The 26,934-nt window shown below is 44.3% G+C and overlaps 1 protein-coding gene across 14 annotated transcripts in view; it reads right to left on the bottom strand.

Moving 5' to 3' along the window:
- Positions 1 to 26,934, bottom strand: part of LOC109866351 (serine/threonine-protein kinase MRCK alpha) — a 114,145-nt gene that overhangs the window by 43,446 nt on the left and 43,765 nt on the right. For 9 of the 14 annotated variants that reach the window (XM_031800270.1, XM_031800274.1, XM_031800280.1 and 6 more), the window contains 12 exons: positions 15,543 to 15,636; positions 9,478 to 9,678; positions 9,029 to 9,046; positions 6,690 to 6,828; positions 6,364 to 6,473; positions 6,132 to 6,211; positions 3,964 to 4,130; positions 3,489 to 3,617; positions 2,963 to 3,096; positions 1,915 to 2,157; positions 1,373 to 1,483; positions 383 to 627 (listed from right to left, as the gene is read on the bottom strand). In XM_031800270.1, coding sequence (XP_031656130.1) covers positions 383 to 627; positions 1,373 to 1,483; positions 1,915 to 2,157; positions 2,963 to 3,096; positions 3,489 to 3,617; positions 3,964 to 4,130; positions 6,132 to 6,211; positions 6,364 to 6,473; positions 6,690 to 6,828; positions 9,029 to 9,046; positions 9,478 to 9,678; positions 15,543 to 15,636 — 1,671 coding nt within the window. The remainder of the gene's footprint in view (positions 1 to 382; positions 628 to 1,372; positions 1,484 to 1,914; positions 2,158 to 2,962; positions 3,097 to 3,488; positions 3,618 to 3,963; positions 4,131 to 6,131; positions 6,212 to 6,363; positions 6,474 to 6,689; positions 6,829 to 9,028; positions 9,047 to 9,477; positions 9,679 to 15,542; positions 15,637 to 26,934) is intronic. The other 5 variants (XM_031800276.1, XM_031800275.1, XM_031800283.1 and 2 more) reach the window with 3 other exon arrangements.

The raw sequence follows: 26,934 nt of genomic DNA, 5'->3' as shown, positions 1-26,934 counted from the left end.
AAACAATGTCTGACATCGAGGAGGAAAGAGTTTCGTTCATGTTTTCCTTGTTTGCTGTGGAAAAATTAGCTATCGTAGTATCAGCAGTTATCCAAGATCAAAATACACTGCGAGTACAGCACACTAGAGGCCATTGTGAAGTAGCGGTAACCATGTTGACCTTGTATAACCCTCGCTGGGAAGAGGAGGAAGAGGACAAGCTATATATAGCTACTACAGAGACCAGAAGCACGTCTGAATGCCATGTCTACATCTCTGGATAAACTGTCCTATATGTCTTTATGAGTGCTTTCTAGTGTTGTGGACATCCAAACGTAGGAAGGCCCTACCGCACATAACCCATTACACAAACAAAGACATAAACATGTAGACAGACACACACCTCTCCCTGCGTGTCTTCTCCAGTTTGTCTTTGAGGACCAGGATCTCTTTCTGCAGGGTGAGCTGCTGTCCCTCAGCGTCGCGGAGCTCCTTGCGGAGGACCTTGAGTTCGTTGGCGTGCTGCACCTCCCTCCTGCTCAGCTCCTCCTCGTAGAACCCAGTCTTCTTCTCCAGGTCGGCCCTCAGCTTCCCCACCTCCTGGCTCTGGTCCGAGCCCACCACCGAGGCTGATGGCCCCACCTGCTTCTGGTTCAGAGGAAGAGAGGAGTTGGCCACATTCACACAACCAGGAAAACAGAGAAATTACAGGAGTGTATTAAATTAGTGAACACCGTAGTAAAAATATTTTGCAATGGAAAGCGCGCGTTTCTTATTGGACAAGTTCAGAATAGTCCCTCATTTCGTCCCGTTTGCCTCACGTTGGTTCCTAGAGAATACACCCCAGGTGTGTGTGTAAGAGCATTGCTTCCGCCGCTGTCCCGGACTGGGTTCGAACCGAGGCCCTCTGAACACATCTACCGTGTCAGCCATGAAGTAGCATTATCAGTCAGGCCACAAAACACCTGGGCCGCAGAGCAAGTGACGTCACCGATCCAACGGTACTAGCACACCGCTAACTAGCTAGCCATTTCAAATGGCTAAAATAAGCATCTATGACTACAAGATGCTAAAATCTGAGTTTGTGTGTTAGTGTGTGTGTGTGTGTGTGTGTGTGTGTTAGTGTGTTAGTGTGTGTGTGTGTTAGTGTGTGTGTGTGTGTGTTAGTGTGTGTGTGTTAGTGTGTGTGTGTTAGTGTGTGTGTTAGTGTGTGTGTGTTAGTGTGTGTGTGTGTTAGTGTGTGTGTGTGTTAGTGTGTGTGTGTGTGTTAGTGTGTGTGTGTTAGTGTGTGTGTGTTAGTGTGTGTGTGTGTTAGTGTGTGTGTGTGTGTTAGTGTGTGTGTGTGTTAGTGTGTGTGTGTGTTAGTGTGTGTGTGTTAGTGTGTGTGTGTTACCTTGAGTCCTTCCAGCTCCTCCTCTAGCAGTCTGCTGCACTGCTCAGATCGTTCTCTCAGTTTCCTCTCCTTCTGAGCATCAGCTGTTTGCTCCTCAGACTGGGACTCCATCTGAGAGACAGCAAGGGGTTAATGCACGCGCACACACACACAGAGACACAAAGTAGAGACCCACACACACACACACAAAGTAGAGACCCACACACACACACAAAGAAGAGACCCACACACACACACACAAAGTAGAGACCCCCCCACACACACACAAAGTAGAGACCCCCACACACACACACACACACAAAGTAGAGACCCCCACACACACACACACAAAGTAGAGACGCACACACACACACAAAGAAGAGACCCACACACACACACACAAAGTAGAGACCCCCACACACACAAAGTAGAGACGCACACACACACAAAGAAGAGACCCACACACACACACACAAAGTAGAGACCCACACACACACACACAAAGTAGAGACCCACACACACACACACCTCTAAGAACCACAGGAACCACGTGACTACTCTACCTCCTTCTTGGCCCTCTCGGCCTTGCGCACCTCCAGCCGTAGAGCCTCCACCTTCTGGGACCAACCCTCCATCTCCTCCTCCTTGTCCCGGAGCTGACGGCCCAGGCGCTGCTTGGCTGATCTGAGATCAGTCAGACGCTCGTTGAGCTCGGAGAACTCCTGCATGGCCAGCTTCCTCTGGCTGTGGGCCTCTTTCAACTCCTTAGACTGACTCTTCATCTTGCCGCTGGCCTCCATTAAGTCCTAAAGGGAGGGAAGACGTGTACAGATTGATTGGTCAGACTGGGTGGTCGTCGGTCCAACGGCACTCAGCTGGTAGAGAATGGTCACTTGCAACGCCAGGGTTGTCAAATCGATTCCTGCTGGGGCCACCCATACAAAAATGTATGCACTCACTGTCGTTTTGGATAAATACATCTGCTTAATGGTAGATATTACAGATAGGGTCCGGGTAGTTTTATACCCTTTTCATACTGCAGAGCTGAGCCAATATACCACCTTGACGCATAATATGCATATAACACATTTGCTGGAGCAATGATGTGAAGGACCATGTGAGGGGGGGGGGGGGTTGTGCTATATACAGACAAACACACCCCCAGGTGGTGCTATATACAGACAAACACACCCAGGTGGTGCTATATACAGACAAACACACCCAGGTGGTGCTATATACAGACAAACACACCCAGGTGGTGCTATATACAGACAAACACACCCAGGTGGTGCTATATACAGACAGACACACCCAGGTGGTGCTATATACAGACAAACACACCCAGGTGGTGCTATATACAGACAGACACACCCAGGTGGTGCTATATACAGACAAACACACCCAGGTGGTGCTATATACAGACAGACACACCCAGGTGGTGCTATATACAGACAAACACACCCAGGTGGTACTATATACAGACAAACACACCCAGGTGGTGCTATATACAGACACACACACCCAGGTGGTGCTATATACAGACAAACACACCCAGGTGGTGCTATATACAGACAAACACACCCAGGTGGTGCTATACAGAGAGAAACACACCTTGTGCAGGTCGTCCTTCTCCAGGTTGAGACTCTTCATCTGTTTCTCCAGGTTCCTGATGTGTTTAGATGAATCCTCCATCTCTCTACGGACTGATGAAGCTTCTTCTAACTCATGTTCCTGTTGACCTGAGTCTAACACACATTACAGAAGGCCAACCAATTACATTTCACTATGATGCATGTTCCATTATAGTGTACATTTCAAATTGTAGTCATTTAGCAAACGCTAAATGTACACTCTGGATAAGAACATACATGTTCATGCTTTTGTACTGGTCCCCCGTAGGAATCCAAACCATAACCCTGGTACAGATCACCGTGTGGATTATGAATAGCATCTCTGTTTATCTCTCAATATATTTCAGTCCTACTCTATCATACAATTGGCTATGCATGTAAATGCTGACTTGGCTGGTTTGTGTTCTACTACACAGCAGTAAACCTTTACAGTAAAACCTTTGTCTTCTACTATACAGCTATACAACCAACTATACAACCTTTACAGTAAAATGTTGAATGTTCACCTGCAATCTTTTTCTTGAGGATGTCAATCTCAGTCTTCAGACTCCTGATCTCCACCTCCTTGTTAGAGGGGACGGGTGCTGGTCCTTCTCCTGACGCGTGCTGCAGGGCCTGGACTGTCTGGGTGGACTCTGGAACACAACATACAGGGAGAGGATGAGAAGGAGAGGAGAGGAAAGGAGAGGGGGAGAAGAGGAGAGTGGGAGGAGAGGAAAGGGGGAGGAGAGGAGAGGGGAGGAGGAGGAGAGGAAAGGAGAGGGGGAGGAGAGGAAAGGAGAGGGGGAGGAGAGGAAAGGAGAGGGGGAGGAGAGGAGAGGAAAGGGGGAGGAGAGGAGAGGGGAGGAGGAGGAGAGGAAGGGGGGAGGAGAGGAGAGGGGAGGAGGAGGAGAGGAAAGGAGAGGGGAGGAGGAGGAGAGGAGGAGGAGAGGAAAGGGGGAGGAGAGGAGAGGGGAGGAGGAGAGGTGTGAGTGTGTGTACCTTGCAGCTTGCGGCTGAGCTCAGTCTTCTCCTGCTCCAGGCGTCGTATCCTCCTCTCGTAGGCCTCGGTGGCCAGACTCTCCTCCAGACTGCGCTGGACACATACATCCATCTGTGTCTGACTGCTACCACCTGCCTCCCTCAGACAGCCCCGGTCAGACAGGGTACTGGAGGGGAGAGAGAGATAGGGAAGAGGGGGGAGAGAGAGATAGGGAAGAGGGTGGAGGAGAGAGATAGGGAAGAGGGTGGAGAGAGAGATAGGGAAGAGGGTGGAGAGAGAGATAGGGAAGAGGGTGGAGAGAGAGATAGGGAAGAGGGTGGAGGGAGGAGTTAGGGGTGGAGAGTTAGGGGGGTGGAGAGTTAGGGGGTGGAGAGTTAGGGGGTGGAGAGTTAGGGGGTGGAGAGTTAGGGGGTGGAGAGTTAGGGGTGGAGAGTTAGGGGGTGGAGAGTTAGGGGGTGGCAGAGTTAGGGGGTGGAGAGTTAGGGGGTGGAGAGTTAGGGGTTGGAGAGTTAGGGGGTGGAGAGTTAGGGGGTGGAGAGTTAGGGGGTGAGAGTTAGGGGGTGGAGAGTTAGGGGGTGGAGAGTTAGGGGGTGGAGAGTTAGGGGGTGGAGAGTTAGGGGGTGGAGAGTTAGGGGGGTGGAGAGTTAGGGGGGGAGAGTTAGGGGGGGAGGTTAGGGGGGGAGAGTTAGGGGGGGGGAGAGTTAGGGGGGGGAGGTTAGGGGGGGGAGAGTTAGGGGGGGAGAGTTAGGGGGGGAGAGTTAGGGGGGAGAGTTAGGGGGGAGAGTTAGGGGGGAGAGTTAGGGGGGAGAGTTAGGGGGGAGAGTTAGGGGGGGAGAGTTAGGGGGGAGAGTTAGGGGGAGAGTTAGGGGGGAGAGAGGGAAGAGAGATAGGGAAGAGGGGGGAGAGATAGGGAAGAGGGGGGAGAGATAGGGAAGAGGGGGGAGAGATAGGGAAAAGGGGGGGAGAGATAGGGAAAAAGGGGGGAGAGATAGGGAAGAGAGGAGAGATATGGAAGAGGGGGGAAGATATGGAAGAGATATGGAAGAGGGGGGAGAGATATGGAAGAGGGGGAAAGATATGGAAGAGGGGGAAAGATATGGAAGAGGGGGAAAGATATGGAAGAGATATGGAAGAGGGGGGAGAGATAGGGAAGAGAAAGAGATGCATTCCATATTAGAGACACATATTTACCTCAGAATAGACAGACCCCCAAGAATTTGAAAACAAATCCAATTTTGAAATAATCCCATTTCTATTGGCAGCAAGATTTGTGGCCTGTTGCCACAAGAAAAGGGCAACCAGGCAACTTTAGTTTATTATCTATTTCACTTGTTTATCTTGGCCAGGTCACAGTTGTACGTGAGAACTTGTTCTCAACTGGCCTACCTGGTTAAATAAAGGTGAAATAATAAATATGTTTCCCATGCCAAAAAAAAGCCCCTTATATTGACATTGAACTTAGAGAGAGGGGAGAGGGAGAGAGGAGAGAGAGAGGGGAGAGGGAGAGAGGAGAGAGAGAGAGGAGAGAGAGAGAGGGGAGGAGAGAGAGGAGAGGAGAGAGGAGAGAGAGAGAGAGGGGAGAGGGAAGAGAGAGAGGAGAGAGGAGAGAGAGAGAGAGGGAGAGGGAGAGGAGAGAGAGAGAGGAGAGAGAGAGAGGGGAGAGGAGAGAGAGAGAGAGGGAGAGAGAGGAGGGAGAGGAGAGGAGAGAGGGGAGAGAGAGAGAGGAGGGGAGAGAGAGAGAGGGAGAGAGAGAGAGAGGGGAGAGAGAGAGAGGAGGAGAGAGAGAGAGAGAGAGAGAGAGAGAGAGAGGAGAGAGAGAGAGGAGAGGAGAGAGCGCAACCACCATTAGCCTTCAGGCTAAGATAAACAATTAGACCATTCAATGCTTTCTCAACGGTGGAAACTGAGTGCTAGTGGAAGTGTGGCTGAGGTTAGATCAGATGATAGAGAAGTAGGAGTGAAGTAGACTGGTCCCAGATCTGATTGTGCTGTATAGCCTATCCTCATTGTTATGCCAAACATCACAATGACCATAGGAGTTGGCAAGACAGCACAAACAGATCTGGGACCAGGTTAAGATGTATTTTTCTGTATGCTGTATGTATTGACGAAGATGTGGAAGTTCATTAGGAAACTAAACGGGGGTTGTCGCTTAGCGACCACTCACCATTTACTGGTGTAGGTGAAACCTACGAAGGGCAGGTGGTGTCCAGAGAAGGCCGTGTGTGAGGGGGGGGGCATCGTCTCCTGAAATAACACAAAACTTATTTTAGAACACGTCAACCTTAACATTACAAACAGATGAAAGAGATTGACAGATAAAAGATGGAAACAGAGAGAGACTGAAAGATGCGAGTCTGAGTCTTGATGTAGTCCCATAGAGAGAGAGAGAGACTTACGGAGTTCTTGAGACAGTCGTCGTCCACGTCAAAGTTAGAGGTGTCTGTGGGGCTGCTGACCTCTGGGATGTAGGGGGCCTCGCACGTACGGATGTTGTCCCAGTCAATGCCTGAAAGGAATGATATTAAACATGATATGACTGGCAAACTGTGATCATGGTTTGTTATTGTAACGATTCTCATACAATCGTCTACTGTCCAGCCTAACTTCAACACCAATTAACAAGAGAAGAGGTTATCTATATCAACTCCTGGAAATGACACCAGAGAATAATTGACAGACAAACCCTAGCATGCACACACTGTTTTAAAACATCAGGCCCTACCAGAGAAGAAGGGGTGAGATTTGAAGTCGTCGATGCCGTTCTGGCCCAGGCGGTGCTCCCGGCTGCAGACGAGGCGTCGGATCAGGTCCTTGGCGTCTTCGGACACGTCGGTCATCTGCAGGGGGAACTGGAAACGCTCCTGGGCACCCGGCGGAGGGTAAGATTTGATTTGATTTGATTTGGAGAGGGAAAGGAGTCTGAATAATGAAGATACCCTACGTCCCAAATGGTTCCCTATTCCTTATTTACGGCACTACTTTTGACCATTTGGGATGCAGCCTAGATATACTGTTTACGTCCAGTTTGGTCAAATATTTTGTATTTCTAATTTATTTTTTACTCATAACACAACGTTCCCCTGTTGCAGTCGACAGTGGAATAGTTCCATACTGTTGGCAGAATAACCTTCGTACACATTGTTTCACGTTTCATGTATTTATTTGTGTACATGGCCCCTGACAAAGAAATGTAAAAATAAATAAAAATGGTATATGGCCCATGCATGTTTATCCTGTTGCAGTAGAAAGCAGTACAGTTCTAACCAACATTTAATGGTTTAATGTGCCCACAAGGCATTTGTTCAGCAAATATGGCTGGGTGAACTAGATGGCATAGTTGAAAGGTGATGGGAAGGGAGAGAGTTATGAAGGTAGAACGGTGTGGTTTGGAGTCAGGATGGGCTGAAGTATGAACAGACCTGGGGTTATACAGTTCATTCGGAAAGTATTCAGACCCCTTGACCGTTTCAACATTTTGTTATATTACAGCCTTGTTCTAAAATGGATTAAATTGTTCTCTCAATCTACACACAATACCCCATAATGACAAAGCAAAAATAGTTTTTTTTTTGCAATTTTGCTAATTAATTACAATATAAACTGAAATATTGCATTTACATAAGTATTCAGATCCTTTACTCAGTACTTTGTTGAAGCACCTATGGCAGCGATTACAGAATCGAGTCTTCTTGGGTATGACTCTACAAGCTTGGCACACCTGTATTTGGGGAGTTTCTCCCATTCTTCTCTGCAGATCCTCTCAAGCTCTGTCAGTTTGGATGGGGAGTGTCACTGCACAACTATTTTCAGGTCTCTCCAGAGATGTTAGATCAGGTTCAAGTCCAGACTCCTGCATTGTCCTGGCTGTGTGCTTAGGGTTATTTCCTGTTGGAAGGTGAACCTTCACCCCAGTCCGAGGTCCTTAGCACTCTGGAACAGGTTTTCATCAAGGATCTTGCTGTACTTTGCTCCATTCATCTTTGCCTCGATCCTGAATAGTCTTCCCAGTCCCTGCCGCTGAAAAACATCCCCACAGCATGATGCTGCCACCACCATGCCTCACTGTAGGTATGGTGATAGGTTTCGTCCAGATATGACGCTTGGTATTCAGGCCAAAGAGTTCAATCTTGGTGTCATCAGACCAGCGAATCTTGTTTCTCATGGTCTGAGAGTCATTTAGCTGCCTTTCGGCAAACTCCAAGCAGGCTGTCATGTGCCTTTTACTGAGGAGTGGCTTCCGTCTGGCCACCCTACCATAAAGGCCTGATTGGTGGAGTGCTGCAGAGATGGGTGTCCTTCTGGAAGGTTCTCCCATCTCTACAGAGGAACTCTGTAGCTCTGTCAGTGACCATCGGCTTCTTGGTCACCTCCCTGAACAAGGCCCTTCTCCCCTGATTGTTAAGATTGGCCGGGCGGTTCCAAACTTCTTTCATTTAAGAATGATGGAGTCCACTGTGTTATTAAGGTCTTTCAATGCAGCAGAAATTTTTTGGTACCTTTCCCCAGATCTGAGCTCAATTGAGTCTCAAAGCAAAGGGTCTGAATACGTATGTAAATAAGGTATTTCTGTTTGTTATTTTTAATAAAAACTGCTCAAATTTAAAAATAAAAACATTTCACTTTGTCATTATGAGGTATTGTGTGTAGATTGACATGTTTTACTTAACAGATTTCATAATATAGCAGTAACGTAATAAAATGTGGAAAAAGTCAAGGGGTATGAATACTTCCCGAATGCACCGTATGTATCAATTGTCTCAGAGTATTCCTCTTAGCAGTGCTGATCTAGGATCAGGCCCATTTAATCTCATTTAAATGATCTAAAAAGCTTAACTGATCCTAGATCAGCACTCCTACTCTAAAAAGCTTGATACATTCAGCCCTTGAACAGAACATACTCAAACTTTAACAACTAACACTCAGACCCAGTCCCAAATCAACCCTAGCCCCTACTTCCTATGCACTTGTGGAGATCTAAGAGGAATCTACAAGTGCATAGGTGGTAGGGAATAGGGGTCCATTTGGGACGGGGCAATCAAGACTCCAAAAAGAAACACTCACAGCAGCCCCTAACTCCTCCTGTCGGTCGATGGAAAGGAACAAGAAGAAAAAAAGGGTAGAGGAGGAGTCAGAAAGAATAAAACTATGTATAGAAAGTACTTCAGCCTAACACCAAAGAGCCCAACACCACCTAAACAATCACGCTCGTCTTGAACCATTGAATAAAAAATGTGTCTTAGTCAAGATGTGTTTTAGTACAGTAGGTACAATGTCACTACCGGTAAGCCTTAACCTGCCTGACAGCCTCAATAAAGAGGACAACAATGGAAATGGGCTGTACAACTTTTTGGGTGGTCCTCTAGGATTTTCAATGCATTGTATAGGCTACACGTGTGGTAGAGCTGTGGTTTTGAATGGTCAAATAAATCAAATGATACACCCCAGGGTAGCTACAGTCAGGCTCCTCTGTCCAGTCTTACCACCACCACCCCCCCCCCCCCCCCTCTCACCTTGTGGTTCATGATCTTGCCGTAGGTCTCCACTAGTGACTCGGCGTAGAAGGGGGTTTCCCCATACAGCATCTCGTACATGCAGACCCCCAGGGACCACCAGTCACACTCTGGACCGTACTTTCCCTTCCCATCCTCCATCGCCTGCAGGATCTCCGGAGAGATGTAGTCCGGGGTCCCCACGGCAACTGACGACTGGACCTGAGGGAGACCAGGCACAGGAGATTTTTTTTAAATTTATTTTACCTTTATTTAACCAGGTAGGCAAGTTGAGAACAAGTTCTCATTTACAATTGCGACCTGGCCAAGATAAAGCAAAGCAGTTCGACAGATACAACGACACAGAGTTACACATGGAGTAAAACAAACATACAGTCAATAATACAGTATATACAAGTCTATATACGATGTGAGCAAATGAGGTGAGAAGGGAGGTAAAGGCAAAAAAGGCCATGGTGGCAAAGTAAATACAATATAGCAAGTAAAACACTGGAATGGTAGTTTTGCAATGGAAGAATGAGCAAAGTAGAAATAAAAAATAATGGGGTGCAAAGGAGCAAAATAAATAAATAAATTAAAATTAAATACAGTTGGGAAAGAGGCAGTTGTTTGGGCTAAATTATAGGTGGGCTATGTACAGGTGCAGTAATCTGTGAGCTGCTCTGACAGTTGGTGCTTAAAGCTAGTGAGGGAGATAAGTGTTTCCAGTTTCAGAGATTTTTGTAGTTCGTTCCAGTCATTGGCAGCAGAGAACTGGAAGGAGAGGCGGCCAAAGAAAGAATTGGTTTTGGGGGTGACTAGAGAGATATACCTGCTGGAGCGTGTGCTACAGGTGGGAGATGCTATGGTGACCAGCGAGCTGAGATAAGGGGGGACTTTACCTAGCAGGGTCTTGTAGATGACATGGAGCCAGTGGGTTTGGCGACGAGTATGAAGCGAGGGCCAGCCAACGAGAGCGTACAGGTCGCAATGGTGGGTAGTATATGGGGCTTTGGTGATAAAACGGATTGCACTGTGATAGACTGCATCCAATTTGTTGAGTAGGGTATTGGAGGCTATTTTGTAAATGACATCGCCAAAGTCGAGTATTGGTAGGATGGTCAGTTTGTCAGATGAATGGATTAGTGAGTGGATGGATAGAGGCATAGACGCATCGATGGTTCGATGGATGGCTTGGGGGACAAACCATTGAAATAATATCATACTTTATTAAAGGGATACTGTGTGATTCTGGCATTTAGGCCTAAGCCAATTTTCCACTTGCCCAGAGTCAGACGTTAGAATGTTAGAGAAATAATCTGTAATCTGGTGTTAATTGCGCGTCTACAGTGTGTTTGGAGTCAAATATGTCCACCAAACCTAAACAAGGCCATGCCATAGAGTACATACTAAATAAATCAAACTTCCCTGAGACTAGGCCAAAGAAGCACCAGTCACCGCAGCTTTAGAGAGGCGGATGCTCTAAGGTCTCAACTTATTCATCAAAGCCACATAGCCAACCACCTCGGAGCAGCTTAATTAGCAGAAGATTCTTAACCACAGGCACAGCCATGAAATCAGACACAGAGAAGGCCTAAAGGGGCTTCAGCCAAACGGGAGGTCTAGAGGGGCCCAGGGTTTGATGGGGTGGCGGTTGGTGGTTTTTGGAGGTGTTTGGGTTGTGTGCAAAGAAAATATAAAAAGATGGATAGTGAGAAAGAGAGAGTTTGGGCACAACTACTCATTTCAGAGTTTATCTTTATTTTTCTTCTTCTTTATTTTGACTATTTTCTACATTGTAGAATAATAGTGAAGACATCAAAACTATGAAATAACATGTGGAATCATGTAGTAACCGAAGAAGTGTTTAAACAAATAAAAACATCTATTTTTATTTGAGATTCTTCAAAGTTGCCACCCTTTGCCTTGACAGCTTTGCACACTCTTGGCATTCTCACAACCAGCTTCATGGGGTAGTCACCTGGAATGCATTTCAATTAAAAGGTGTGCCTTGTTAAAAGTTAATTTGAGGAATTTCTTTCTTAATGCATTTAAGCCAATCAGCTGTCTTGCGACAAGGTAGGTGAGGTATACAGAAGATAACCCAATTTAGTAAAAGACCAAGTCCATATTATGGCAAGAACAGCTCAAATAAGCAAAGAGAAATGACAGTCCATCATTACTTTAAGACATGAAGGTCAGTCAATCTGGAAAATTTCAAGAACTTTGAAAATTTCTTCAAATGCAGTCACAAAAACCATCAAGTGCTATGATGAAACTGGCTCTCATGAGGACCGCCACAGGAAAGGAAGACCCAGAGTTACCTCTGCTGTATGAATCAGGCCTTCATGGTCGAATTGCTGTAAAGAAACCACTACTAAAGGACACCAATAAGAAGAAGAGACTTGATTGGGCCAAGAAACACGAGCAAAGGACATTAGACCGGTGGAAATATGTCCTTTGGTCTGATGATTCCAAAATGTAAGATTTTTGGTTCCAACCACCGTGTCTTTGTGAGACAGAGTAGCTGAACGACAAACATCTCAACATCAACTGAAAAACAGCTTCTATCTTAAATAACCATCACTAGCACCTTAGAGGCTGTTGCCCTATATACATAGACTTAAAATCACTGGCAACTTTAATAGTGTTTACATATTTTGCATTACTCATCTCATACAGTTGAAGTTGGAAGTTTACATACACTTAGGTTGGAGTCATTAAAACTCATTTTTCAACCACTCCACAAAATTTCTTGTTAGCAAACTATAGTTTTGGCAAGTCAGTTAGGATACCTACTTTGTGCATGACAAGTCATTTTTCCAACAATTGTTGACATATTATTTCACTTAACTTCTCTTGGGAAGGGGGCAGCATTTTTGGATGAATTTTGGATGAAAAAGGTGCCCAAATTAAACTGCCTGCTACTCAGCATTAAAAGATTTGGATAGAAAACACTCTGAAGATTCTAAAACAAACATTTATTGTGGAACTGGGATTCCTGGGAGTGCATTCTGATGAAGATCAAAGGTAAGTGAATATTTATAATGCTATTTATGACTTCTGTTGACTACACAACATGGCGGATACCTGTTTGGATTGTTTTGGTCTCTGAGCGCCGTACTCAGATTATTGCATGGTGTGCTTTTTCCGTAAAGTTTTTTTGAAATCTGACACAGCGGTTGCATTAAGGAGAAGTGTATCTAAAATTCCATGCATAACACTTGTATCTTTTAGCAATGTTTATTATGAGTATTTCTGTAAATTGATGTGGCTCTGCAAAATCACCGGATGTTTTGAACTACTGAACATAACGCGCCAATGTAAACTCCGATTTTTGTATATAAATATGAACTTTACCGAACAAAACATACACGTATTGTGCAACATGAAGTCCTATGAGTGTCATCTGATGAATATCATCAAAGGTTAGTGATTCATTTTATCTATATTTCTGCGCTTTGTGACTCCTCTCTTTGGCTGGAAAAATCCTCTCTGACTGTTTTTCTGTGACTTGGCTCTGACCTAACATAATAGTTGGGTTTGCTTTCGTCGTAAAGCCTTTTTGAAATCGGACACTGTGGCTGGATTTACAACAGGTGTATCTTTAAAATTGTGTAAAATACATGCATTTTTGAGGAATTTTAATTATGGGATTTCTGATGTTTTGAATTTGGCGCCCTGCAGTTTCACTAGCTGTTGACGAGGTGGAGCGCTACCATGCCACGTACCCTAGAGAGGTTCAAATTCACTGTATCACAATTCCAGTGGGTGAGACAATTACATACACTAAGTTGACTGTGCCTTTAAACAGCTTGGAAAATTCCAGAAAATTATGTAATGGCGTTAGAAGGTTCTGATAGGCTAATTGACATAATTTGTGTCAACTGGAGGTGTACCTGTGGATGTATTGCAAAGCCTACATTCAAACTCAGTGCCTCTTTGCTTGACATCATGGGAAAATCAATGAATCAGCAAAGAAAATTGTAGACCTCCACAAGTCTGGTTCATCCTTTGGAACAATTTCCAAACGCCTGATGGTACCACGTTCATCTGTACAAACAATAGTACGCAAGTATAAACACCATGGGACCACACCGCCGTAAAACCGCTCAGGAAGAAGACGCGTTCTGTCTCCTAGAGATGAAGGTACTTTGGTGCGAAAAGTGCAAATCAATCACAGAACAGCAGCAAAAGACCTTGTGAAGATGCTGGAGGAAACAGGTAAAAAAGTATCTATATCCACAGTAAAACAAGTCCTATATCAACATAACCTGAAAGGCTGCTCAGCAAGGAAGAAACCACTGCTCCAAAACCGCCATAAAAAAGCCAGACTACGGTTTGCAACTGCACATGGGGACAAAGATCATACTTTTTTGAGAAATGTCCTCTGGTCTGATGAAACAAAAATAGAATTGTTTGGCCATAATGACCATCAATATGTTTGGAGGAAAAAGTAGGAGGCTTGCAAACCAAAGAACACCATCCCAACCGTGAAGCACGGGGGTGGCAGCATCATGTTGTGGGAGTGCTTTGCTGCAGGAGGGACTGGTGCACTGCACAAAATAGATGGCATCATGGCGGAGGAAAATTATGTGGATATATTGAAGCAACATCTCAAGACATCCGTCAGGAAGTTAAAGCTTGGTCGCAAATGGGTCTTCCAAATGGACAATGACCCCAAGCATACTTCCAAAGTTGTGACAAACTGGCTTAAGGACAACAAAGTCAAGGTATTGGAGTGGCCATCACAAAGCCCGGACCTCAATCCTATAGAAAATGTGGGGGCAGAACTGGAAAAGCATGTGTGAGCAAGGAGGCCTACAAACCTGACTCAGTTACACTAGCTCGGTCAGGAGGAATGGGGCCAAAATTCCCCCAATTTATTGGTGGAAGCTTGTGGAAGGCTACACAAAACATTTGACCCAAGTTAAGCAATTTAAAAGACAATGCTACCAAATACTAATTGAGTGCGTGTAAACTTCTGACCCATTGGGAAAATGGTGAAAGAAATAAAGCCAGAAAGAAATAATTCTCTCTACTATTATTCTGACATTTCACATTCTTAAAATAAAGTGGTGATCCTAACTGACCTAAGACCAATAATTTACACTATGATTAAATGTCAGGAATTGTGAAAAACTGTTTAAATGTATTTGGCAAAGATGTATGTAAACTTCCGACTTCAACTGTATGTATATACTGTATTCTATTCTACTGTATTTTAGTCTATGCCACTCCAACATTGCTCATCAAATATTTATACGTTCTTAATTCCATTCCTTTACTTTAGATGTGTGTATTTTTGTGAAATTGTTAGATATTACTTGGTAGATATTACTGCACTGTTGGAGGTAGAAACACACGCATTTCGCTACACCCGCAATAACATCTGCTAAATATGTGCATGTGACCAATACAATTTTATTTGATATGTGGTTCCTACAGTGAAGCATGGAGGTGGTGTGATGGTGCTGTGCTGGTGACACGGTTGGTGATTTATTTACAATTCAAGGCACACTTAACCAGCATAGCTACCACATCATTCTGTAGGGTTACACCATCCCCTCTGGTTTGCTCTTAGTGGGACTATCATTTGTTTTTCAACAGGACAATGACCCAAAACAAACCTCCAGGCTGTGTAAGGGCTTTTTGACCAAGAAGGAGAGTGATGGAGTGCTGCATCAGATAACCTGGCCTCCACAATCACCCAATTGAGATGGTTTGGGATGAGTTGGATAGCAGAGTGAAGGAAAAGCAGCCAACAAGTGCTCAGCATATGTGGGAACTCCAAGACTGTTGGAAAAGCATTCCAGGTGACTACCTCATGAAGCTGGTTGAGAAAATGCCAAGAGTGTACAAAGCTGTAATCAAGGCAAAGGGTGGCTACTTTGAAGAATCTAAAATATTAAATATATTTTCATTTGTTTAACACTTTTCTGGTTACTACATGATTCCATGCGTGTCATTTCATAGTTTTGATGTCGTCACTATTATTATACAATGTAGAAAATAGTAAAAATAAAGAAAAACCCTTGAATGAGTAGGTGTCCAAACTTTTGACTGGTACATGTCGGCCTACTCACCGTGCCGTCCTCCATGAGTTTGAGGCAGGAACCAAAGTCAGCCAGGCGAATGTGACCGTTCATGTCCATCAAGATGTTGTCTGGCTTGATGTCCCTGAAGGTGACAGAAGACAGAGAGACCAAAGTATATATACCGATGACTCTGAGAAAGAACTAGGAATGGAGGAAGAGAGGGGGAGTGCTATAAAATGAAAAACACATATCTCAGGAGGGGGAGATAGGGAGGGAGAGAGAGAGAATGAAAGAGCCAAAACCACTAACGCAACACTAGTGAGTGTTTGGTGAGAGAGTGAAAAGTAGATTTTGCTTCTGTAGAGAGAGAGAGAAAGTTTTTTTGCTCCTGGATGCCTTTAGTCTCCCATCATTAAGTCTTGTGTTTATTTGGGCTGTTCGTTGCCCTTGCAGCCTCTACTGCCAATAGGGCAGACCCCTCACAAGGTTACCCCCCACAAGGCAGACAGAGAGGCTTGGTTATTCTGTCCCAACCAGAACACCCTGTCCTGACCACTATTCTGATATTACATCCCACTTAATGCAGACAATGTCAAGCCCTTGTCTTCACTAGTCTCCTTACCTATACACAGTACAGTATAGCAACAATATACTAGACAGTACAGTAACACATCAATACACTAACAGTACAATAACAATACACTAATACTAACAATACATCAACAATAACAGTATAGTAACAATACATCAACACTAACAGTATAGTAACAATACATCATCAACACTAACAGTATAGTAACAATACATCATCAACACTAACAGTATAGTAACAATACATCATCAACACTAACAGTATAGTAACAATACATCAACACTAACAGTATAGTAACAATACATCAACACTAACAGTATAGTAACAATACATCAACACTAACAGTATAGTAACAATACATCAACACTAACAGTATAGTAACAATACATCAACACTAACAGTATAGTAACAATACATCAACACTAACAGTATAGTAACAATACATCATCAACACTAACAGTATAGTAACAATACATCATCAACACTAACAGTATAGTAACAATACATCAACACTAACAGTATAGTAACAATACATCAACACTAACAGTATAGTAACAATACATCAACACTAACAGTATAGTAACAATACATCAACAACACTAACAGTATAGTAACAATACATCAACACTAACAGTATAGTAACAATACACTAACAGCATATTAATAAAAAAAACCTATACACTAACAATAGATCAATATACTAACAGTATAGTAACAATACATCATCAACACTAACAGTATAGTAACCATACATCATCAATACTATACTGTTAATGTATTGATGATGTATGGTTACTATACTGTTAGTATATTGATCTATTGTTAGTGTATAGATTTTTTTATTAATATGCTGTTAGTGTATTGTTAGTGTAACAATACATCATAATACACTAACATTACACAAACAGTATAGTAACAAAACATTAAGTATATTAACAATAAATCAATACGCTAACAAATCAAAAGTAACAGTCAGTATCTTGTGTGGCCACCAGCTGCATTAAGTACTGCAGTGCATCTCCTCCTCATGGAGAGACTAAACTCAGCATAAAAAGAAACAACCCTTTTTCAGGACCCGGTCTTTCCAAGACATTTTGTAAAAATCAAAAGAACTTTGAGATTTAAATTGTAAAGGGTTTAAACACTGTTTCCCATGCATGTTTAATGAACCATAAAGAGGCTTGGCTGAGGGCTTCTAGGCATGTTGTAAGGCAGGTCCTCACCAGACATCACCGGCAGCATCGTCGCCTATGGGCACAAACCCACCGTCGCTGGACCAGACATGACTGGCAAAAAGTGCTCTTCACTGACGGGTCGAGGTTTTGTCTCATCAGGGGTGATGTTCGGATTCACATTTATCATCGAAAGAAAGAGCATTACACAGAGGCCTGTACTCTGGAGCGGGATCAATTTGGAGGTGGAGGGTCCATCATGGTCTGGGGCGGTGTGTCACAGCATCATCGGACAGAGCTTGTTGTCATTGCAGGCAATCTCAACTCTGTGCGTTACAGGGAAGACATCCTCCTCCCTCACGTGGTACCCTTCCTGCAGGTTCATCCTGACATGACCCTCCAGCATGATAATGCCACCAGCCACATTGCTCATTCAATCCCATTGAGCACGTCTGGGACCTGTTGGATCAGAGGGTGAGGACTAGGGACATTCCCCCCAGAAATGTCCGGGAACTTGCAGGTGCCTTGGTGGAAGAGTGGGGTAACATCTCACAGCAAGAACTAGCAAATCTGGTGCAGTCCATGAGGAGATGCACTGCAGTACTTCATGCAGCTGGTGGCCACACAAGATACTGACTGTTACTTTTGATTTTGACCCCCCCCCCCCCCTCCCTTTGTTCAGGGACACATTATTCCAGTTCTGTTAGTCGCATGTCTGTGGAACTTGTTCAGTTTATGTCTCAGCTGTTGAATATTTACACGTTAAGTTTGCTGAAAATTGACAGTGAGAGCACGTCTATTTTCTTGCTGAGTTTATATACAAGGGGGTTACTGGTACAGAGGTAATTGGGGTAATATGTACATGTTGGAAGAGTTATTAAAGTGGCTATGCATAGATAATAACAGAGAGTTGCAGCAGCATAGAATGGGGGGGGGTAGAAATGCAAAAAGTCTGTGTAGGCATTTGATTAGCTGTTCAGGAGTCTTATGGCTTCGGGGTAGAAGCTGTTTAGACGCCTCTTGGACCTAGATGTGGCGCTCCGGTACCGCTTGCCGTGCGGTAGCAGAGAGAACAGTCTATGACTAGAGTGGCTGGAGTCTGACAATTTTTAGGGGCTTCCTCTGACACAGCCTGGTATAGAGATCCTGGAGGATGTACTGGACCGGTCGGAGGCTGAGCAGTTGCCATAACAGACAGTGAGGCAACCCATCAAGATGCTCTCGATGGTGCAGCTGTAAAACCTTTTGAGGATCTGAGGACGCATGCCAAATCTTTTCAGTCTCCTGAGGGGGAATAGGTTTTGTCATGGCCTCTTCATGACTGTCTTGGTGTGCTTGGACCATGTTAAGTCTCTGACCACCTCCCTATAGGCTGTCTCATCATTGTCGGTAATCAGGCCTACCACTGTTGTGTCATCAGAAAACTTAATGATGGTGTTGGAGTCGTTTTTAGATCTACCATCTAAAAAAAATAACCAACCAACCACAGGCCTTATCAACACATGATCGACACAATACCGGGGTTGCTGAAACAAACCCCAGTGACACAAACACACATCAAATGCTGCGTCGTCTCATAGCGGAGTAGTTTTGGTGACAGGATTTTACACACCACTGTACTATGAGTTGTTGTGATTCAAAGGCACTGCCAAATGAAATCAAGTACACACACACACACTAACCCTGACTGTGTTGTCATGTGTTGCTGCCTTGCTATGTTGTCTCTCTTTATGTAGTGTTGTCTCTTGTCGTGATGTGTTTTTTAATATATTTATATTTTATTTATTTTTATTTTTAATCCCCGTCCCCGCAGGAGGCCTTTTGCCTTTTGGTAGGCCGTCATTGTAAATAAGAATTTGTTCTTAACTGATTTGCCTAGTTAAATAAATTAAATTAAATCTCCTAACCCCAATTGTAACCCTAAACCTAACCCTTAATTCTAACCCTAAACACTATGCCTAAAAAAATTGAGCATTATGCGCTGTGCTCTTCCAGTCATCTTTGCAGGACGGCCACTCCTAGGGAGAGTAGCAACAGTGCTGAACTTTCTCCATTTATAGACAATGTGTCTTACCGTGGACCAATGAACATCGAGGCTTTTAGTGATACTTTTGTAACCATTTCCAGCTTTATGCAAGTCAACAACTCTTTATCTTAGGTCTTCTGAGATCTCTCTTGTTCGAGGCATGGTTCACATCAGGCAATGCTTCTTGTGAATAGCAAACTCAAATTTTGAGAGTTTTTTATAGGGCAAGGCAGCTCTAACCAACATCTCCAATCTCGTCTCATTGGTTGAAATCCAGGTTAGCTGACTCCTGACTCCAATTTGCATTTGAAGAAGTCATTAGCCTAGGGCTTCACATACTTTTCCCAACCTACACTGTGAATGTTTAAATGATGTATTCAATATAGTTTAAGCACACTATGTGTGTCTATTGTTGTGACTTAGATGAAGATCAGATCGAATTTGATGACCAATTTGTGAAAAATCCAGGTAATTCCAAAGGGTTCACATTTTTTTCTTGCCACTGTATATATATTTTTTACCCTTATTTAACTAGGCAAGTCAGTTATAAAACAAATTCTTATTTACAATGACGGCCTACAGGGGGAACAGTGGGTTAACTTGGTCAGCTCGGGGATTCGATCCAGCAACCTTTCAGTTACTGGCCCAACGCTCTAACCACTAGGCTCCCTGCCGCCCAAGACCATACACACAGACAGACATTCTCTGATACCCAGCATCTCTAAGCTGAAAGGACTCTACATGTTCTATGAATGTTAAACTTCAGTACAGAGCAGCACATAAAAGCACTGTAGAAGCTACTGACAGGTCCTTCCTCAACTGTTAACAGTCAACATCACATGAAGGGCCTGCTCCTACTTTATAGCAGCGTCTAACTGAATCAGCTTCCTATTAAAGTTACACATTTAGACAGTGCCTGATGATCATATTTACCACTGAATCCGCTTCCTATTAAAGTTATATTTTTAGACTGCCCATCTTTCCCATTTATAAGGGTTTGGTTTAGAAGCGTGGGTGAGTCAGAGCAGTGCCTGATGGGAGTGGTGAAGGGACTCTAGTTGGGAGAGAGTGGTGTAGGGGGGGGGGGGGGGGTATGGGGGTACATCCTGCCTGGGGAGGGAGTGGTGTAGCGGGGAGTATGGGGGTACATCCTGCCTGGGGAGGGATGGGGTATAGCGGGGAGTATGGGGGTACATCCTGCCTGGGGAGGGATGGGGTGTAGCAGGGAGTATGGGGGTACATCCTGCCTGGAGAGGGATGGGGTGTAGCAGGGAGTATGGGGGTACATCCTGCCTGGAGAGGGATGGGGTGTAGCAGGGAGTATGGGGGTACATCCTGCCTGGAGAGGGATGGGGTGTAGCAGGGAGTATGGGGGTACATCCTGCCTGGGGAGGGATGGGGTGTAGCAGGGAGTATGGGGGTACATCCTGCCTGGAGAGGGATGGGGTGTAGCAGGGAGTATGGGGGTACATCCTGCCTGGGGAGGGATGGGGTGTACCTCCTGCTGATAAGCAGCCACAGTTAAACAGAAGCTCTGGCTGCATGAGGATTTGGAGGGGAGAAGGGAGAGAGGGGAGGTTCCCTGAACCCAAAGAACAAAGGCTTCTCTCTGGACAGCAGGATAATGAGGTAATGGCCCAAATGACACACTATTCCCTACATACTGCTCTACTTTTGACCAGAGCCCAATAGGGCCTGGTTAAAAGTAGTGCACTAAATAGAGAATAACGCCTGGTGGCATTTGGGACTTGACCCGAGAGACAAAGAGAGAAGGAGATTTTCTTTTCATGTTGAATCAAGTCAATGGGATAAAAGGTAGACCAACGGGACACCCCCCCTACAAAGTAGACCTACTAACAGTCGGCTCAAGTCTAGCTAAAATGATACAATGAAGTCATTTCAGTTTGTTCCTTCTCCACCAACCATGTGAGTGTTCCCACTGTGACTATTAACACCTACCCAAACCAGAAACCATGGATAGACGGCAGCATTTGCACAAAACTTAAAGCGTGAAACGCTGTATTTAACCATGGCAAGGTGACTAGAAATATGGTCGAATAACAAGCATTTCGCTATACCCGCAATAATATCTGCTAAATATGTGTATGTGACCAATAACATTTGACTCAATACTGACATGCATTCTCTTCAGAACAAACTCTTTTCCCAGTGTGCACCTGCGCTAACCTCTACTTAACACCTCTGTGGGTGTCTTTTAACCTCTCACTTTCCTGATAGGCTTAGACCTGGCCCTAGCCTGTGTGTGTACTGTGTGTGTGTGTGTGTGTCTCTCTCTCCTGTCATCCAGCATGCCGTCATGAGTTCCTCCTCCAGATAAACCAATTAAAACCCAGTGAAACCCTGAGCAGAGATCAAACGAAGAACATGGCTACCACCCCTCTTCCCCCTCCCGCTGTCTCTTTCTCTTGCCTCATCTCTACCTCCCTGTCACCAGTGTCTTTATCCACCGCCCCTTCTCAATTCAAAGGACTTTATTGGGAAACATTTGTTTACACTGCCAAAGCAAGTGAAATAGATAAACCAAAGTGAAATTAATAAGACAAAATGAACAGTAAACATACTCACTAAAGTTCAAACGAAAGAGACATTTCAAATGTCATATTATGGCTAATAAAGTGTTGTAACAAGGTGCAAATAGTTAAAGTATAAAAGGTCAAATAAATAAGCATAAATATGGGATGTATTTACAATGGTGTTTGTTCTTCACTTGTTGCCCTTTTCTTGTGACAACATGTCACATCTTACTGCTGTGATGGACATACCCTTCCTCTCCTACCCTCCCTGTCTCTCCCATCCTCTCTCTCTTCCTCCCTCCCTCCCTTCCAGTAGGGCTGCGGTGATGTGACTGTTGGGGGCGTGGCTAATTGGTCTGCTCGGTCCCAGGCAGGACAGGGCTCCTGAAGTCTTAAGGCTGAGAATAGAGGGAGGTAATCTCCTTTAAGACCTCACCAGCATCCATCTGTAAGGGCCATCTGGCCGCCAAGACAACACACACACACACTGTATCTCCTCACAGAGACAGGGACCGAGATAAGGACACACACAGGGCTCTATGGGACCTCATCACCACTGTTTGGAAGCACGCTCATACAGATACCGTGTATACTCACCATTGGCCGTTGCTAATTCATGTACCATTCATGACCATTTCTACAACAGGGCTGCAGGGTCTATGATAGATGACATTAAAAGGTAATGAGATGTCTGTGGCCAGTGGTCGGTCTGATGAAAGAGATTGGGCTCTTAGATCAGGAGGTGGAAACAGGGCTGTGGAGCCCACATGGTTCTGATTAGTAATAACACACACACACACACATATGGCCCTGATCAATAGATGTCAACACACACACAATGAGACACACACACACACACACACACACACACACAATGAGACACACACACACAATGAGACACACACACACACAATGAGAGACACACACACACACACGAGAGACACACACAGGCCAGATGAGGGCCCTGCTAACAGAGAGCTGGGCCCTGCGGAGTTGGTCTGTTAGTCTCTGGGTTAGGCCATGCAGATCACTGACCATGCTCAGCTTCACACACAGCCCTCCACACACACACTAATGAGGGGGCCGCCACTACACTATTTTCTTAGTTCATTTTTAACCTTTAATTCTCCTTGGCAGAGTATTGTCTTCAACATAAAACAGTGAGCTATGTTTGTGGTACTGACAAGGAATTATGCTTACAGCGGCACAAGCATGTCACCGACTGAACCTCTTGACTGACAGAGACCATTTCTATAACTAGGCCATCCTTACTTCACAAATGTGGCCTATATGCACTGATTCAAGTTATTCTAATTGGCCTTATATTGGAGAAATTACAGGGTTAATGCATTGTCATTTCAGTCACACCCACACAGAGAACACACCCTCCTCAGGGGACCTTCTGTTAATGTCTCCACCCTCCACAAACCAAGCACGCCAATCTCTCCCGAGAGGGGGAACCCACCACAACCCCCATACATACACCCTGTCATTACCAGCCCAAAATGTCTCAGAGGTCCTCAAAGGGGAACGAGACGACCACCGCCGCCCCTCCGCCCCGACTCCACGTAAAACACCATACAATTAGTGGGTCCCCATCTCGACACAGTCTATACTACTGCTGTGCTATGGGACAATCAATGTTACTATAGGGCCAGCACGGCACACCCTAGCCCCAGGGCTCTTTCTCTCTCAAATCGTTCATCTGAGGCTTCTTCAACGTCAACACTGTCATTATGTAGATGAGGCCTGGTGACCACTTCCTGTGTGTCAGAGGGAAGAGTGGTTCCTACCACACAGCCTTAGAGGCAGAGGGCTTCTCCTATTGGCTGTCGCGTCCCTTATGACAAAACTCCCTCACAGCCAGGGCGTCAGTCAGGGGACCACCACAAAACATCTATTTTTAGAGTTATTTTCTTTCATACAACCCAGTAAATGTGACCTTACATATACACTAAATGTTTTAGAACATCTAGTCATTCAAGGGTTTTTCTTTATTTTTCAACATTGTAGAATAATAGTGAAGACATCAAAATTATGAAATAAAACATATGGAATCATGTAGTAAACAAAAAAAAGTGTTCAACAAATCAAAATATATTTTCGATTTTCGATTCTTCAAACTAGCCACCCTTTGCCTTGATGACAGCTTTGCACACTCTTGGCATTTTCTCAACCAGCTTCATGAGGTAGTCACCTGGAATGCATTTTAATTAACAGGTGTGCCTTCTTAAAAGTTAATTTGTAGAATTTCTTCCCTTCTTAATGCATTTGAGCCAATCAGTTGTGTTGTGACACGGTAGGGGTGGTATACAGAAGATAGCCTTATTTGGTAAAAGACCAAGTCCATATAATGGCAAGAACAGCTCAAATAAGCAAAGAGAAACAACAGTCCATCATTACTTTAAGACATCAAGGTCAGTCAATCCGGAAAATTTCAAGAACTTTGAAAGTGTCTTCATGTGTAATCGCAAAAACCATCAAGTGCTATGATGAAACTGGGTATCATGAGGACCGCCACAGGAAAGGAAGACCCAGAGTTACCTCTGCTGCAGAGGATAAGTTCATTAGAGTTACCAGCCTCTGAAATTGCAGCCCAAATAGATACTTCACAGGGTTCAGGTAACAGACACATCTCAACATCAACTGTTCAGAGGAGATTGTGTGAATCAGGCCTTCATTTTGTAAATAATGTTTCTCCAACCGTATCTTAAGGCAGAAAAGAGCTTCTGAATATCAGGACAGCGATCACTCACCTCGGATTAGACGAAGAATTCTTCAACAACAACAGCACCAAGCAGGACTCACAAGATATTCTCCAAACACCCCACAGGGCAGAAATCCCAATTATTCGCAAGAGGAAGCGACGCAGAGGACGAAGAGCCGGCTGCCTCATCCAGACCCGCAGAAGACAACTAGGAAAGCTGACGTTACCGTCAATATTACTCGCCAACATGCAATCATTGGACAATAAACTAGACGAGGTAAGATCACGAATATCCTACCAACGGGACATAAAAAACTGTAATATCCTATGCTTCACGGAATCGTGGCTGAATGGCGACATGGATCTTCAGCTAGCGGGATACACACTGCACCGGCAGGATAGAACAACACACTCCGGTCTGTGTATATTTGTAAACAACAGCTGGTGCACGAAATCTAAGGAAGTCTCTAGATTTTGATCGCCTGAAGTTGAGTATATTGTGATAAACTGCAGGTCACACTCTTGTCTAGAGAGTTTTCAGCTATACTTTTCATGGCTGTTTATTTACCACCACAGACGGATGCTGGCACTAAGACCGCACTCAGTCAGCTGTATAAGGAAATAAGCAAACAGGAAACCACTCACCCAGAGGCGGCGCTCCTAGTGGCCGGAGACTTTAATGCAGGGAAACTTAAATCAGTTGTACCAAATCTCTATCAACATGTTAAATGTGTAACCAGAGGAAAAACAATTCTAGATCACCCGTACTCCACACACAGAGACACGTACAAAGCTCTCCCTCGTCCTCCATTTGGTAAATCCGACCACAACTCTATCCTCCTGATTCCAAGACAAAAATTAAAGCAGGAAGCACCGGTGATTCGGTCTATAAAAAAATGGTCAGATGAAGCAGATGCTAAACTACAGGACTGTTTTGCTTTCACAGACTGGAACATGTTCTGGGATTCTTCCGATGACATTGAGGAATACACCACATGAGTCACTGGCTTTATCAATAAGTGCATTGAGCACGTCATCCCCACAGTGACTGGAAATCTGTCTTTTTGGGCGCCGATTTGCCCCCCAAAATTTTTTACACCTTTATTTCATCTTTATTTAACTAGGTAAGTCAGTTAAGAACACATTCTTATTTTCAATGACGGCCTAGGAACAGTGGGTTAACTGCCTTGTTCGGGGGCAGAACGACAGATTTTCACCTTGTCATCTCGGGGGATCCAATCTTACTAGTCCAACGCAATAACGACCTGCCTCTCTCTCGTTGCACTCCACAAGGAGGCTGCCTGTTACGCGAATGCAGTAAGCCAAGGTAAGTTGCTAGCTAGCATTAAACTTATCTTATTAATAACAATCAATCATAATCACTAGTTAACTACACATGTTTGATATTACTAGATATTATCTAGCGTGTCCTGCGTTGCATATAATCTGACTGAGCATACAAGTATCTGACTGAGCGGTGGTAGGCAGAAGCAGGCGCGTAAACATTCATTCAAACAGCACTTTCGTGCGTTTTGCCAGCAGCTCTTCGTTGTGCGTCAAGCATTGCGCTGTTTATGACTTCAAGCCTATCAACTGCCGAGATGAGGCTCTTGTAACCGAAGTGAAATGGCTAGCTAGTTGGCGCTCGCTAATTGTCGATGTGTTGCTGGTTCGAACCCAGGGAGGAGCGAGGAGAGGGACGGAAGCTATACTGTTATACTGGCAATACTAAAGTGCCTATAAGAACATCCAATAGTCAAAGGTTAATGAAATACTAATGGTATAGAGGGAAATAGTCCTATAAATCCTATAATAACTACAACCTAATTCTTACCTGGGAATATTGAAGACTCATGTTACAAGGAACCACCAGCTTTCATATGTTCTCATTTTCTGAGCAAGGTACTACTAATAAAAAATAATAATATATATTATTTAAAAAAAAAAAAAAAAATGGTGTAAAAAAAAAATATATATATATATTTTTTTTTACACCATTTTTTTTTACACCATTTTTTTATATATATATATATATTTTTTTTTAAATAATAATAAAAAATAAATTTAAATGTAAATTAAAATCGGCCGATTAATCGGTATCGGCTTTTATGGTCCTCCAATAAATCGGTATCGGCGTTGAAAAATCATAGTCGGTCGACCTCTAGTACATACCCCAACCAGAAGCCATGGATTACACGCAAAATTCGCACTGATCTAAATGGTAGAGCTGCCGCTTTCAAGGTGCAGGACTCTAACCTGGAAGCTAACAAGAAATCCCTCTATGCCCTGCGACGAACCATCAAACAGGCAAAGCATCAGTACAGAGCTAAGATTGAATCATACTACACCGGCTCCGATGCTCGTCGGATGTGGCAGGGCTTACAAACTATTACAGACTACAAAGGGAAG

The sequence above is a fragment of the Oncorhynchus kisutch genome, linkage group LG21 (genome assembly GCF_002021735.2).
Source record: "Oncorhynchus kisutch isolate 150728-3 linkage group LG21, Okis_V2, whole genome shotgun sequence".
Lineage (NCBI taxonomy): Eukaryota > Metazoa > Chordata > Actinopteri > Salmoniformes > Salmonidae > Oncorhynchus > Oncorhynchus kisutch.
This window is presented reverse-complemented; position numbering and strand designations above follow the sequence as displayed.